Source organism: Ursus americanus, chromosome 6 (genome assembly GCF_024610735.1).
Source record: "Ursus americanus isolate L20-20 chromosome 6, mUrsAme1.1.p, whole genome shotgun sequence".
NCBI lineage: Eukaryota > Metazoa > Chordata > Mammalia > Carnivora > Ursidae > Ursus > Ursus americanus.
In genome coordinates this window covers 30919831-30935813 of record NC_142132.1, presented here as the reverse complement: position 1 = coordinate 30935813, position 15983 = coordinate 30919831, and the positions used below count along the sequence as shown (strand labels likewise).

General features: G+C 47.0%; 1 protein-coding gene across 2 annotated transcripts in view; it reads left to right on the top strand.

Annotated features, from left to right (window-relative positions):
- DNTT (DNA nucleotidylexotransferase) overlaps window positions 1-15983 on the top strand; it is a 28881-nt gene that overhangs the window by 11295 nt on the left and 1603 nt on the right. The window contains exons 3-10 of one of the 2 annotated variants that reach the window (XM_045784983.2): window positions 186-314; window positions 1473-1643; window positions 2567-2638; window positions 3854-3977; window positions 5794-5926; window positions 6967-7075; window positions 11243-11488; window positions 15151-15231. In XM_045784983.2, the coding sequence (XP_045640939.1) occupies window positions 186-314; window positions 1473-1643; window positions 2567-2638; window positions 3854-3977; window positions 5794-5926; window positions 6967-7075; window positions 11243-11488; window positions 15151-15231 (1065 nt within the window). Of the gene's footprint in view, window positions 1-185; window positions 315-1472; window positions 1644-2566; window positions 2639-3853; window positions 3978-5793; window positions 5927-6966; window positions 7076-11242; window positions 11489-15147; window positions 15232-15983 lie in introns of both variants that reach the window. The other variant, XM_045784982.2, reaches the window with a different exon arrangement.

The window sequence follows — 15983 nt, the reverse complement described above, 5'->3', positions numbered from 1 at the left end:
AAAATATGACATGTTAACTGTAGCAAATCTGAATATTAGAGATGCATATAACATAAACTTTGACTCTCCTATAATTTTATCCTCTCTCCAGAGACAGTTGCCATTAATCTGCCAATTTTTTCTTCATAATATGTTATTATTACTATCACTTGTTACTAAAAGTGGGTGCTTATGCATTTGTTTAGGTGAGAAGAGACTATTCAGCTAGCCCTAACCCAGAGCTCCAGAAGACTCCCCCACTTGCTGTAAAAAAGATCTCTCAATACGCATGTCAGAGAAGAACCACTTTAAACAACTGTAACCACATCTTCACGGTAAGGGGCTTTACAACAACATGCAGAGCAAACCAAGGGCTTGCAGCTTCTTTCCATGGATCTACAAATCCAATTATGAAATTTTCTGAAAAATCTAGGAACGATTTTCCCACACTCACTCACCCCCCTCGCCTGATCTCTGGTTCTTCTTTTTGTCAAGAATGGATCTACTTCTGTCATAGAAATGGACAAATACATTCGGAAATATACGTATATTCTTTAGAGATGGTCAATTACTATTTATTGAGAGTTGACACTTTTGGGCACAACAGTTGTCAAAGGCAAGTATTCAGAAAAACCAAATACTGTAATCAGTCCAAAACATAGTAAGAGCAAGTTACAAAGGAACAACAATAATGCGTAAACAGCCCTTCCTGGGTAACCAAATGATTGAGAGACGGCAGATGTGAATTATCACCTTTCTGATCTTAACCAGCTTGGACAAGTCAGTTCCTCTCTCTGAGCCTCCAATATCCTTAGCTAGATTGTCTCTGAAGCCCCACCCAGCCCTGAAGTTTGGCAATTATGTTTCAAATGACCCTAACAAGCTCCAAGCTGCTAGTCCTCCACCCTAGAGAAAGTAGTCAGGTGGTTAAAACATGCAGTTAGTGTATCAAATACAAAATTCCACCCCACATGTGCAAGGAAGACCAGGCGACCGCAGTACTGGGCACAGGGGCATGATACCACACAGCTGCAGTACCGAAATGCAAATGCACCCTACCTTAAACAACCTGCCTTGGGTCTGTGTCACTACGATCACATCCGCTCATTCATTCAATAAGCCTATGTTAGGTGCTGAGTTTTCCGTCCAAGTGAAGCGATGAAAGCACCCGGTGATCAAGGCAGAATCCTGGCCACAGGCTGGTGGGCAAGTCTGTAAGGAAAGAGGGCAGGGTCTTGCTGGGTGATGACTAGTAGATGCAATAAGCATGAGATCAGGCTTTGGTTAAATCATTCCTGAATACTGAATGGCATCGAACTCAAAGTTTCCTTAGGACGCGCTCTGTGACGTGTCTTTTCAATTCAATTCCTCTCATAACAAGGGAGGGGTGCAAAGATATGGGAGACCCAATCTCACCTGTCAGGAGGTATTTCAACTGCTAGCTCAGGGGCTGGGAACAGACCACGGTTTGCTTATCTGGTTTCATTCTTCAGGATGCCTTTGAGGTACTGGCTGAAAACTATGAGTTTAGAGAAAATGAAGTCTTCTGCCTGGCATTTATGAGAGCGGCTTCTGTACTTAAGTCCCTGCCATTCACAATCATCAGTATGAAGGACACAGAAGGAATTCCCTGCCTGGGGGACAAAGTGAAGTGTGTCATAGAGGTAAGGGCAAAATGTGATTTGTCCTACTTCCTAATATGTAGGGAGGAGGGGGAAGTAAATGCAGTTAATAGATTTTCCTGTCAACTATGTAGATGTGGGATGGGTGGATGGATGGACGGATGGATGGATAGAATCTATACCCCAGTATTCCCACAACTGGGGCTACATGGGGCAAGCTACTGGAAATAGAACTCTCCCGTATTATTATTAATCACAGTGTCTAAAAGCTTGACAACAGGGAATGGTTCGACTTCAAACACAGGCTGTGTGAAGGACCTCAGTTCCCCTCAGGGGACGTTGCCCTCCAGAATAGAGGTGGGAGTGACCAGGCAGTGAACCTGACTCTGCATCTCTACCTGTGTGTCACAACAAGAGAGCCAGGGATGGGGGATTATTCATGTAATAATGATGTTTAAGGATTCCCCAGCAAAGTGAGTTAGTCATCCAAGAATAAGTTTCAGCAACGTTAAGTGCGAACTAAAGTATTCAAGGAAAATAATCTCAACTCTCTTCAGAGTTAGACATCATAAGAGCTTGAGCTTGGATTGGTTTTTCAATGGGTCCAAAATTAACCTGCTCAGATGAGAAGTCCTTTTGTCTCAGCTAGTTCATATCCATCAAAAAGAAAATTATCACAAATATTTAGACATACTATTGTTGGTGTATATTTTGTTTTGGTGTTCTGTGGAGCCGGACCCTGATCATTCTGTGCCTTTGTCCCTGAGGACTGTAAAGGAGTACTCAGAATGAGCTGGGATTTCTAAGATTAGAGGAAATGTCTCGTTTTGTCCAGATTGGCTAGAAAAGCATCCTGCAGGCAACAGGCGTACATTTCCTGAACAATCAAGCTACTAGATCTGGGAATTTGAGAGCCCCAGACTGTGATTGTTCAACAGGAAAATATTTTTCAACTGTCCATGCAGGAAATTATTGAAGATGGAGAAAGTTCTGAAGTTAAAGCTGTGTTAAATGATGAACGATATCAGTCTTTCAAAGTAAGTATTTTACATGTATTTAATGAAAATGGTTTTCCACGTAATCCTATTATTTATTCTAAGGGTCGTATCAGCTTGGGCTACCATAACAAAATGCCACAGGCTGGGTGGATTAAACAACAAATATTTATTTTCTTACAGTCTGGAGCCTGGAAGCCTGAGATCCAGTGCTAGCATGGTTGGGTTCGGGTTAGGGCTCTCTTCCTGGCTTGCAGATGGCCACGTTCTCAAGTGCCCTCACATGACACACACACACAAAGGAAGCCCATGGTGCCTCTTCTTACTAAGGCACTAATCCCCTCGTGAGACCCCCACTGTCATGACCTCATCTAAATTTAATCACCTCCCTAAGGCCTCATCTTCAAATACCATCACCATGGTGGTTAAGGCTTCAACATATGGATGGAGGGGGCACAATCAGTCCCAACTGTGGTCTAGAAAGCAGATACCAAAATAAAGATGAATGCGTGAGCTTCTTGCTATGTTGTGATGAGGTACAAATTATCTTCTAGCATCTGTCACTCATGGGTGCAAATATCACAGGGACACTGGGACCATGGGACAAAACAAACCTGCTCTTAAAGAGCAAACCTGTGTTGGAGGCTCCCCACTGCCTCCCGCTCTACATCGAAACAGGGCTTGTTACCTCCCAATGTTCCCCACCTTGGAATTGCAGATGGCAGGGATTTCGGCCCATCCCTTCAGTTCCAAAGTGATGCACAGGCCTAAAAGGTGCTTGTGGGCAAGAGCCGAGGCTTGGAGTATGGACAGCCTGGATTCGAGTTCGGGTTCTGCCACTTATCAGCTGGGCAATGGTGGGGAATGCATGCAACCTACATGAGGATCCCTCTTAGGATATGCAGAGCATGAGCACGTGTAAGGGACCCTGGGACAAGAGGAGTGCCCAGCAGGGAAAGCTGTTGTCACACGTGGAAGGCACAGACAACGACCATTAGAGTACACAGAAGCCTCAGCGGAGGGCCAGCCCCGCCTCCGCACTTTGTTCCATTTCGTAACACCGCATGTCAAGAGAGGACCCTCCTGAAACCAAAAGCTCTGTCCAAAGTTACCATCACCCACCCGCTTGTCATATTCATGAGAAACTGGGTCAGAAATTTCCTGCTGCGTTTTCCTAAGCCCTTGACCTTGAAAAGTGTCAATTCATTGTCATAATGGTCATTTTAGAAACTAAAGGCATGGCTTTCCCTGTTTCAGCTCTTTACTTCTGTGTTTGGAGTGGGATTGAAGACATCTGAGAAATGGTTCAGGATGGGTTTCAGAACCCTGAGTAAAATAAAGTCGGACAAAACCTTGAAATTCACACCAATGCAGAAAGCAGGTAAATTGTCTCTCCTACAGATCTCCTGCTGTTGCCAGGGCCGGCCAGGTGGTGGCAGAGCTGAGTCAGCTGAATTTCAGCTCCAGCCGTGGCCAGCTGGGTCACTCCTTTGTGCTCTTTGTTGGTACTATGGTTAAAAGCACAAGCTTCTGGAATCAGACAGACCTGGATCCAAATCCTGACTCCAACACTTGGCGGTTACATGATCTTGAGCAAGCTTGTTCAAGTCTTGGAGCCTAAGCTACCTCATCTATAAAAGGGGGGTAACATCGCTAGTTAATGGGGAATAAATCAGATCATGCAGGCAAAGTCCTTAGCATCGTGCCCAGCATAGAGCAAAGACGCTCTGCAAGATGGCCGCTGTCATTCTTGCATCCAGGTGTCACACCGGTTGTGACGTTGGTCTGGTTCTTACTGAACTGGCTCTAGATGTTTGGTCCTGGCCATCTTCCGAGCAGGAGAGGCATGGGTGAGGAGTCAAGGGCAGAAAATGGTCACATGAAGGTTGAGGAGTAAAAAATATTTGAGCAAACCAGAGTCACGCTGGCACAAATGTGGATCTGCTTTAGAAACTGCAAGACACCAGGAAATATAAGGGAAGGTGTGCAAATCTAGACAGGGGTTGATCTACCCACTCAGGACCTGGCAGCTTGAGAAGAGAAGACTGTGGTGAGACAGCTGCAGCCCTGCAGGACCTCCCACAGGTTGAAGGTGGTGGCTTGGGCGCTTCCATTTATGGAGGGCTCTGGTGAATTTTTTTCAATGAAGAAATGCAAAGAAAGGGTCAAAAATTTAAACATTTACTTTTAACATGCAGTAGAAATATGATAAAATTGCAGTTCGAAAGAGCAAGCCCCATCCAGCAGTGTTGACTACAGCCATCCTGTTGCATATTGCATCCCTGGTATTTATTTATCGTGTAACTGGAAGTTGGTCCTTGTTTGATCACCTTCCTCCAATTCCTCCTGCACCCACCCTCGCCTCTGATAACCACAAATCTGATTGCTCTTCTATGAGTTTTTGGTTTTAGATTTCACACATAAGTGAGATCACGGAGTATTTGTCTTTCTCTTGACTTATTTCACTTAACATTATGGCCTCAAGGTGCATCTGTGTTGTTGCAAATGGCAGGATTTCCTCATTTTAGTGGCTGAATAATATTCATACACACACACACACACACACACCCTCTTTATCCATCCACTGATGGACATTTAGGTTGTTTCCATGTCTCGGCTAATGTGAATAATGCTGCTACGAACATGGTGGTGCGTGAATCCCTTTGACTTAGCATTTTCATTTCTTCAGATATATTCCCAGAAGCAGGACTGTTGGATCACATAGTTGTTGTATTTTTAATTTTTGGAGGAAGCTCCCTCCATGGGTCTGTGGGAATAACCAAGTCATTATCACAACTGTGTCTGAGCTTCCATCCACCACTTCCCAACTCTGAATCTTCCCATTCTCAATCTTAACACATTATCTTTGAAGAATTATAGGGCACAGTTTATTGATCAAGAAGGCTGGTTCTTCAATAAAAAGTCCTATTTGAACAGCTTGCTTTCCAGAGGGATATGAAATATAGTCTCTTTCTTAGTGAGGAAATTGTAAGTCTCTTACAAGTCAGAAAGCAAAGAGTCATCGTCACCATGAACAATTCACAACCAAGAGCATAGAGAATACATTCATCTCTGGGGAAACAGTTTGGTGATACCTGTGGTCATGTTTGCTCTATCTGGAGGCAGAAGCCCCTCCCACAGAGGGCTGGTCATTTCATGTGTCACTCTCTCCACTGACCTGTTCAACGGCCCCTCAGGATTCCTCTATTATGAAGACCTCGTCAGCTGTGTGACCAGGGCAGAAGCAGAGGCAGTCGGCGTGCTGGTTAAAGAGGCCGTCTGGGCATTTCTGCCTGATGCCTTCGTCACCATGACAGGAGGATTCCGGAGGTAGATAATGACAGCTGCTCTTGCCTCTACTGCTCTAACACCTTCAGTGGCTCCCCATATTCAGAAGTTCAGGCTTCTGGGCCTGGCACAAAGGCCTTTGGTGATCTGGTACCAGCCTGTCTCTGTGGCCTCGTCTCCTGTACCTCGTGTTTCCACCCCAGCAACCCCAAATGGCTTGTCTTTGCACACACAGAGCTGTTTCATGCCTCTGTGACTTGCACAGTCAGACCCTTCTGCTTGGACTGGCTTTCCTCAAATTGCCACCTGGCTGACTTCTCCTCTTTTAAGATTCAGTTCAGATACCTCCAGGCTTGGCCAGGCAGCCTCCTCAGTGCTACCTGCCAAGTAATTTGTTTGTATGCATCCTTTCCCCCACGAAGTTTGTGGACATTAGTGCTCTGTAACAATCAGGTGCCTGGCATAAAACAGGTACTCTAGAAATACTGGCCGAATCAATGAGTAGAATGAACGAACTCTTCACAGAGGTGTATGCCATTGTTGGATGTTGAGACCTTCTTTCCAGAAACAGATTCCTTCCCTCCCACCCCTCCACTCCTCCAGCTCTCCCTGTGGCCCTCTAAACTGCTTGCCATTGGCCATCCTGGCAAGCCAAGTGTAAACTGAGGGAGCAAGTGGGAGAGGAAGATCAAATCTAAGAAAATGCCCTCAGTCAGTGTCATAATTCCGAGAGCCCTCCCTTGTATCATTTGCATGTAGTTCTTGGTTTGCTTGTCACCATGCTTGTCTCTGTATGGACGTGTGGGGTAAGTGTGCACGTGTGAGTGCAGAAGAAATAATTTCCTTTGTTATTTTTTACCCACATGTATATAATCACATAAGTACTACGTGTCATTTTTTTTTCTGCCATAAAGTTTTTCTGCAAAGAGTAGAGTTTTATAACCACGGATATTTTTAAAAAATTTATGATGAGCATGTTGTATTGCAAACCTTAAGCATAGGGCATAGAAACAAAGGTGACTTTTAAAAATTGTGAGCTAAAAATCTAATTCATTTCCATTTTATGCTTTTTTTTTGATCAGAGGTAAGAAGATTGGGCATGATGTAGATTTTTTAATTACCAGCCCCGGGTCAACAGACGAAGACGAGGAACAACTTTTACCTAAAGTGATAAACTTATGGGAAAGGAAGGTAAGAAGAAGGATCAAAAGTAGATGTTTGGACGCTCAAGCATTCCATTAATACCACTGAATTTTGCACACTATTTACCTCATAATTGTGTAATGACCATCTGACTGATTCTCAATGATTTGCAACAGCTCACACAATGCCACACGGCAGGCAATGAGACTTACCCGCCTGGGGTTCTAGAGTCCATGTGGTGAATATCTATCTTGCTTATACACACTTGTGCTGTTTCCAAAGGGGCCAAGGGTGGTATGTCTCTGTGTTGAACATTCAGGAGCATCCATCCCCTACAGAAATGGAGAACATGCGCCGTGCAGACTTGGGAGGTGTGAGACGAGCGGCAGCAGCAGACTTACGGGTGGGGCAGGACCGCTAGGATTGGGGTAGAATCAGCCAGGTGGTGTTGCTGGTGCTTGGAACTTTCTGCCGGTCCACAACCACCTTGACCTTGTGCTGAGATGGGAAGAAGGAAACTCATGAGGACAAGCTGAGCTCAGAAGCCCCCACCCACTGAGGAGGTGAGACTTGCCCTAGGCTACCTATTGCCCGGCAGAGGAGGTGAAGGAGGAGCAGCAGCCAGAGCTGCCCGCAGGGCCCCGACTCACGTTCACTCCAGTGAGAGCTCCACTTCCCAAAGAGACCAGAGGGCTTCACCCCAAGGACCTACAGGCCTGGCGGGCTGACCAGCCTGGGCCTGGTGTTTTTCTGGCACAGCTTCATGCTTCCTGAATGACCTGGCCTCTGCTGGGTGGGGGCCAAGCTCCCTGATATGGCAGAGAGAGAGAAACCTCAGATAAAGTGAAAATAAGAGCCAGAAACACAGGAGCACCCTGGAACCAGGAGCACCAGAAGGGAGGACCCAACGTAGGAACCAGATCCAAATTCACCTGTGAGGCCATCCCCAGCCCCCTCTGTCCCTCTCAGGAGAGTGGACCCACGGCGGCCAGGGACCCCAAGAGTGAATCTCACAGGCCAAACCAGGGGAAGGCAGGACGAGGAAGAGTTAGCCCCACCTACACGGGCCCCTCTGCTCTGCTCCAGCAGGAAAGGTGGGAATGTCTCATGGACAGACAGCACAATTCATGGACCCACTAACTAAAGCCCCGGTGGCAACCGCAAGGCCGGGGGTCTCTGTGAGGATGGGCCTATTGAGCCTTGGTTTTTAGGCACCATGCTCCTCAGGCCCTGAGACTGTCCCGGACTAAGACAGGGATGGTGGGGTGGGGACATGATGACAAGGAGCCTTCCTTCTTTTCATTTTTCCTCCGTTTGAGGCAATCATACCTCCACTCTCCAAGCAAAGAGATGGGCAGGCACGGGTGGAGGCCAGTATTAAGCCCGTGGGTTTTATTTGGGACGTTAAATGAACAGCCTTGCCGTTTACTGGCTGTATGAGCCGGGACGCTTTGCTTAATCCTTCTTCATCCATGAAACAGGGATCGCAAGGCTCTCTCATTTCATTAACGGGGAGGATCAACGGAGAATTAGATAAAGCGCTTGACACGGTGCCTGGTAACGGCAAATGCCTACTAAACACTGGCTGTCAGCTTGAGCACCTGCACAATGACCCCGGAGGGCCAGGCCCGGCGCCAGGTCAGGGGACCCAGGCGTGAGCAGGCACAGCTGCTCCTCTTCACTTGCGGACAAACAGGACCTCAGCGAGGCGACACTGAGGGGCAGTTGCGTGTCCCAGCTCTGCCTGCACCCCTGCGGCCCTAGACCCGCCCCTCCCATCTTGGCTGTGAACTTCCACTTCTCCCTCGCTCCTCAGCCCTTCGTTCTTACCAAAATTCGCATTCTCCAGATAATGCGGATGACCTCGCAGGCAGGCGTACGCATGCGCACCCCCCACGCTGCACGCTCGCCTTACGTGGGCGTGGGCGTGACGAGCAGCCGGGCGGGGCCGGGCTGAGCCGCCCAGCCACGGATCTAAATGTGAGCCTTCTAGAAGGTGCCTTGGTCAGGGAGCAGAAAGGGAGGAACCGGAGCTTGGAGCACTGTTCTGTGGGGGAGGTCTCTGTCCCCAAGGCTCCTTCAGCATGCAGTCTCCCTGGCTACGACAGCTCAAGCGGGGGGCGGGGTGGCTAACGGAGGGTGGTGGGCTTCGGCCCAAGGGGTTGGGACCTTGGTCAAGGCCACTCACTCTTCTGCCAGGCTACACCCCTGGTCCCTGGAAGGCTGAGAGATTGAAAGTATTTACACTCTTTAGAGTAAAGAACATACTCGCTCCTGCTGAGAAACAGACTTGACTTTGAATAGGAGATGCAGGGTCTTCTGAGAAGGGGTTGCAGGGCATTGAAACAGAAGGGCGGGGAGGATGGATCCTGGCTTTCAAATAGGGGAGGGCCTCACCCTGCAGCCTTGGAACCCTCCCTGCTCCGCTGGGGAGTCTGATACTAAACGTTGGGCGACAGAGACTGCCTCTTTGTGAGAAGCAAAACTGAGAGCTGAGCACAGTTCTCCTGCCTCGTGTCATTCACCTGAGAGTGGACTGCTCAGTACCCCCGGGGGAGGGAGAAACAGGGAAAGGCCTCCCACTCCCTCCTTGTCAGGAGTCCCTTAGGAAGAAAAGAACGTGCTGGTAGGAAATGTAGTCACCTTGTGGCTGTTGATGGGTAGCCAGAGCACGAAACTTAAAAGGAATGTTCAAAGAAGGGAAGAAGTTACCCAAGGGGAAATGGGGAACAACAGGAAAGAAACAGTAGAACACAGAGATGTCCCCAGACAGCCCAGGCTAGATAGCAGGAAGCAACATCAGGGGCTGTGTGGTGTGTGTGTGTGTGTGTGTGTGTGTGTGTTGACAACCGTGCCCTGCAGCTGACAGAAGTGCCTGAATACTCAGACAGCAGCATATTATTCCAGGCATGCATCCCGCAACACCTTGCAAGATTCAAAGCAAACCCCTCCCAGGAATGGCCCATTGTCTGTGCCCAGCCAATGTGGCAGAAGTGCAAACACAGCTTACAATTATGAGGAAGAACAGCTTTGTAGATTTGGTGGGGAGGTGGCTGTTACTGCAAATATAACCTCAAAGAAAGACTTCTTAATATTTTAACGGCTCACTTTTCAAATGTACCTAATTCAAATTCACAAGAAAGGCTGCTATACTATACGCATTTTTATAAGTTTCATTAAAAAGCAGGATTGTGTTTTCCTGGGCTGGTGATTAGATGCTCTACAGCAACATTTGCCGCCTCCCAGAGAGGATCTCCTGAACATCGGTGCTTCCCTCCCAGCCCCTTCGAACGCTGTGTTCTTCCTAAGCGTTTTTCTGGGGGAGCCACTGAAGGGCTAGAGTTCCATCTTTTGAGGTCGGGAAAAGGATCCCCTCGAAGTTTGGCTGCACTGAAACAATGTCTCTTGGAGGGCTGCAGAAGAAACCATTCCTTAGAACAAAACAAACAGAACCCGTGGTGCTCGAAGTGTGGTCCCTGGACCAGCAGCATCGGCATCACCTGGGAATTTATTAGAGACGCAGAGTCTCACACACACACTGACACTGAATCACCCTGGGGACAGGGCCGTACAAACTCTGCTGTGACAAACTTTCCAAATGCTTCTGATGATAAAATTCGAGAACATCTGACCTAAGGAACACATGACAACAAATCACACACCCTAATAGCTATGACTGAATTCTTTTGAGGTTATTTGCTTTTTTAGTGGACGCTCGGGTTAGCATTGTTTACCGCCTCTCCCTGCCCCACAACTGCCCTGTGCTGTGAGGAATTCCCACAGAGCAGACAAATTGGAGGATCGCTGGGCACATCTTAGAATCATTTATCTTTCTGACTCAGCAACATTAGTGAGACAGCCATCACTAACATTATCCCGCTCTCCAAGGCGGACAGAGTGACAGTCTTTGTCCTCCAAGGGGTAAGGCAAGTTTCTGAGCACTGACTTGTAATTCGGAAGTAATGAGAGGGATTCTCTGGCAGCTTGGCCTCTCTAATTGCCAAATTCCTCTGCAGCAGAGAGAGGTTAATACATCCACTTCCCGGCTTCCTCTCCCAGTGTGGCCAGGTGGGCTCACACAGCAGGGGCAAAACACTGCCACGTTATGCTCAAATCTGTGAAGTTTCTATTGACAGCATTCGTTAAGAGCCCAGTATAAAATGGCAGACCCTGCCCACTGGGGAGTCTTCCTGATGACTTTCTGTTTGTTTCCAGGGATTACTTTTATACTGTGACTTTGTGGAGTCGACATTCGAAAAGTTAAAGATACCTAGCAGGAAGGTGGATGCTTTAGATCATTTTCAAAAATGCTTTCTGATTTTAAAGTTGCATCATCAGAGAGTGGACAGTGGCAAGTGCAGCCAGCAGGATGGGAAGACCTGGAAGGCCATCCGCGTGGACCTCGTCATGTGCCCCTACGAGCGCCGTGCCTTTGCCCTGCTGGGCTGGACCGGTTCTCGGGTAAGTGCTATGTGGATTCAAAAGATGTGGGCAGTCTGCCGGGGCCCAGGAGAGAGACGGCAGCCCAGGCAGGGTGACAGGGTGGAGTGCCCAGAAACCCCCAAATCGGGGTATTCTACCTGCACACGGTCAAGTGAATCTGATTAGTTTAGAACAGTGTGGTCCTGGGCTGGCAGGAGCTCACCTGGGAGCAGATTAGACATGCAAATCCCCCCCCCCGCCCCCGCCATCGCACCACCTCAGCCCCCCGCCCGACCTCCTGAATCAGAAACTCTGGGGATGGTGCCCAGGAATCTGGATATCGACTGACATTTTTTGTTCATGAAAACTGGAAAAACTGATGGGTAAATGCAGCTTGTTTGACAGACCTGAATCTTTGGGAATGCAGTCTGTTGAGAAAGGGGAGAGTTCCAAAAGGAAGAGTCCAAGGTTATACAAGGTCAGGCCAGTTAGGAATCACTGGCAGAAATGGTTGCCTTTTGTCTGTTTTGTTTGTGTGTTTCCAGCACATTCTAGTCTCTTCTCTCAGAGTTCTTGGAAATTACTGCCATTGGTTCTGCACATGCTGATAGAACACTAAGCTTTCCGCTGGGTGACTTTAAATGATTTAACCTCTTTGAGCCCCAACTGTGCCATCTCTGTTGTGGGTAACAGTGGTGTCCATCTCCTAACGTCACCATTTGGGTTAAATGAGAGGCTGCGTGGGTTTAAACGTGGCATGTGTTCAGCAAATGGTAGCCACTTGTGTTATTATCATTATGCCCTCCTTATGTAGCCACTGAATATGGTGTGTTTTGTCTCCAGGTTGATACCTATTGGTGGGTGAACAGAATTAGTTCTAGTCTAAAATTCCGTAGGTGAGAAGTTCAATTTCACCTTTTTACCCAAAGATTTCAGGGCCTGGGAATTATTCTCAACACAATTCATCTTTTAATCTCACCTCAATTTGGGGCCTGCAAATGTGAATGGTGCCCTCAAGAGTTTTGCAGTGCACAACTTGCACAACCATATGCAGCATCCGTGGGCCAATCCCTGAAGTGTGTTTGACCAGTAGTGCAGCCAGTCTGATACCATCACCCCTGCTTGTTGTTCAGCTTTCTTCATCTGAAACACAAGACATTGTCTTTGCCCTGCCTATTTCACAGGGCCGTTGTGAGAAACTAAAGAGGTTTTAAAGCAGAAGGCACAACTGTCTCAGGTAAAGTGCCTGAGCTTTGGGATTCAGGAGTCTAGGTCCTAGCTCTGTCATTGGTTGTGTGGCCTTGGGTAAATGACTTAAGCTCTCTGGGCATCCTTTCTTCATCTGAAAAATGGGCTAATAAGAGCTCCACCCTTACAGGATTGTAATAAACATTAAATGAGACAATGCCCTCATCTCAGCACAATTCTGAGTCCAACAGTATACTTAAAACTGTTCCCTTCAAGGGAAGTTGTTAAATATTAGTGGTAATAGCACAGACCAGAAAATTAACACAGAGCAAGAAATCAGCCCAGTGCCTGGCACAAAGTAAGCTCTTGGTAAATATTGAGAAGGATATTATTTCCTGGCTTATAGCCGTGGCCTTCCTGACTGGTCTCTCTGCTTCTGCCCTCACCCGGTACAGCTGAGTGATCCTGTTATAAATCAGATCAGGTCACTCCCTGGCTCACAACCTTGCAGAGACTTCGCGTTTAACTCAGAGTAAATGTGGAAGGTCCTACAGTGGCTCTGAGACCCTGCATGATGTTCTCATCCCCTTATGCCTCTGAACTCCTCTCCTACTGCTCTCTCCCTAAACGGGCCAGGCTCGCTTCAAGCTAAGGTTGTGTTCTAGCTGTTCGTCTGCCTGGAGAGCTCGACCGCCAGGGTCTACTTGGCTAACTCCTTCACTTACCTCAATTTCTTGCTCAAATCCCCACCTTCTCAGTGAGGCCTGCCCTGTACACAGTACTTACCTTTCAACATATCCTATAATTTATTTATTCCAGTATTGTGTCTTTTCTGTGTCCCCTGCTCGAACCCACGCTCCACCAGGGTAGACATGTTATGGTCCAAGCACATAGAACATACCTGGCACATAGCAGATGCTCAGTAAATACGTGTTCGGTAAAAATTATTATTCTCCAAATAAAATATATCATTCTCATTTCTTGCAGTCTATGGGAAAATGTTCTGAGGTTTTAGCAGAGGGGTCTAGGAATATATCTATCACCACACAGAACTGGCGAGCCAAGGGCAGTCTCTCACTGTCCCCGTTATCCCCATCCTCCCCAGCCTTTCCCAACACAGTGTGAGCAGCCATTGCTCTAAATCCTGGGGGGGGCGGACATGAGAAGAGTGTCCCAGGGCTGGGAGGAAGCACAGTGCCAAGCAACACCGTTATATTTTCACAGACCAGCAGCTACTGCACCCAGAATCTGCTTCACCCTGATTTGTCCACAACCCTGGCTCCCCTCTGGCACATCATAAAGGACTTCTGTTGGGAAAGTTTGTTTTCTTAGACAGGGGGCGGTGCTGGGGAAGGTCCCAGCGTCAACCGGCTTTCCTAAAGTAGGAGATGGCTCCTCCCACTAGAAGGCGCCATTATCCCATGCTTTCCTCCTACTCTCACAAGGGAGGATCAACATTTCTTTTTTTTTTTTTTTTTTGCATTTTTTTCATTTATTTTAGAAGTTTAAAAAACTGCTTAATCAAATGTAACTGTCTTCTACTTCACAATTTTTTTTTTTTGCAATTTTTTTTTTCGATGTAAGGCTCGATGATTCATTAGTTGTTATAACACCCAGTGCACCATGCAATATGTGCCCTCCTTACTACCCATCACCGGTCTATCCCATTCCCCCACCCCCCTCCCCTCTGTAGCCCTCAGTTTGTTTCTCATAGTCCATAGTCTCTCATGTTTCAGGATCAACATTTCTAATCTGTGCTTCTCTCGGGGAAAATCAACGTGAAGGGCAACTGTCCTCTAGCTTAGGCTTCAGCTTTCACTCCCTGCGGCTTCAGCATAGGACATGCTATTCTGGGACAGGTGGCTCAAACCATCAGTTTTACAGAATCTCATCTGAGAGACTGTTAGAGCCAGAGGCAACCTTACTTACGCACTTCCCTCATCCTCCTGTTCGACCAGTAGAGATTCAGAGAAGCTGGGTGACTTGCCAAAAGATGCACAGCCAAATAGGGACAAAATCCAGGCTGGAGTTTGGGTCTCCTGACTCCTCATCCTCTCCTACAGTAGTGATATTCCAAAAAACAAACAAACAAAAAACACAAAATAAAACAAACAAAAAACAAAAACAAAAACAAAAAACAAAAAACCCTACTATTTATCCAGCATTTACTTGGGGCCACGTATTATCCTGGACACAATCCTCACAACATTTATTTATCCATTCAACAAGCATTTGCTGCACATCTTCTACGTGCCAGGTACTACTAATGAAGGGAATACAGTCCTGAACAAGTCGGGCTCCTATTTTCAGGGAGCATACGTACATTCTAGTGCACAGGTGCAAGCATAGGGCTCTGTCGTCAAGGACCTTCGTCCTCGGGGAGAAAATTGCTTTGAGAATGTTTAGTGGAGATAAATAGATATTTCATCGTAGGGATGATATCTCTAAACACATAATACTGAAGACATTCTAGACTTGCTAGTAACTTATCTTAATTATATGTTGTCCAGCAGTTTGAGAGAGACCTCCGACGCTATGCCACGCATGAGCGGAAGATGATGCTGGATAACCATGCGTTATATGACAAGACCAAGGTAGAGTTGTCTACCCAGCAGGGGCTTCTTTGATCCTCATCCCCATGGCTGGCTCCCTGAGCATTTTTCCTGAACTGATTTTACTGTCCAGGTTCAGTTTCCTTTGCCCTGAGCGTCCTGTTCCCACAGATCACAGTTGAGGGCAGCTAGAAAGATCCTGTTGGGAGCACGGTCCCCACCTGGCCCAGAAGGTACCTCAAGGGCTTTGGGCTCAAAGATGATGAGCTTGTTGGGCCCTCAGAACCAGTCCGGCAGTGGACATTAATTGAGTTTGGTATATCTTTTGTATTTTTAGTGAATAATCCCAAAGGAAGCCAAGGATTCCCCCAAATCATAAAGACACTCAAGTACCCCTTAAATGCAATGAGCAGTAGCATTTTAAGTGACCACATAGGTCATTAGTGAGAGTGTACTGCAAGAGAGAGAGCAACAGAGCCGCCCTGAGGCGTAGATGAGCAGTCAGCGAGGCTCACTCACCAGCTATGTAATTCACTTGGTATGCCAGCCTTACACAGGTCATGATCCAAATTCATGCCTCAGCAAAACGATAAATTACGGTATGAATTATGAAGAGTTAAATATTCATCTGTTAAATCTACATGCCAAGGTCTACTGTTCTTAGAGTGATCAAGGACAATAAACTAAGCTCTGACGGGAATAAGAACCAAAATAACTAGAAGTAATGATCTTTATGCTCTAGGAGCTTACAGTCTAAATGAGCTGTATTTAGTTAGAGCTATCTCAGTTACAAG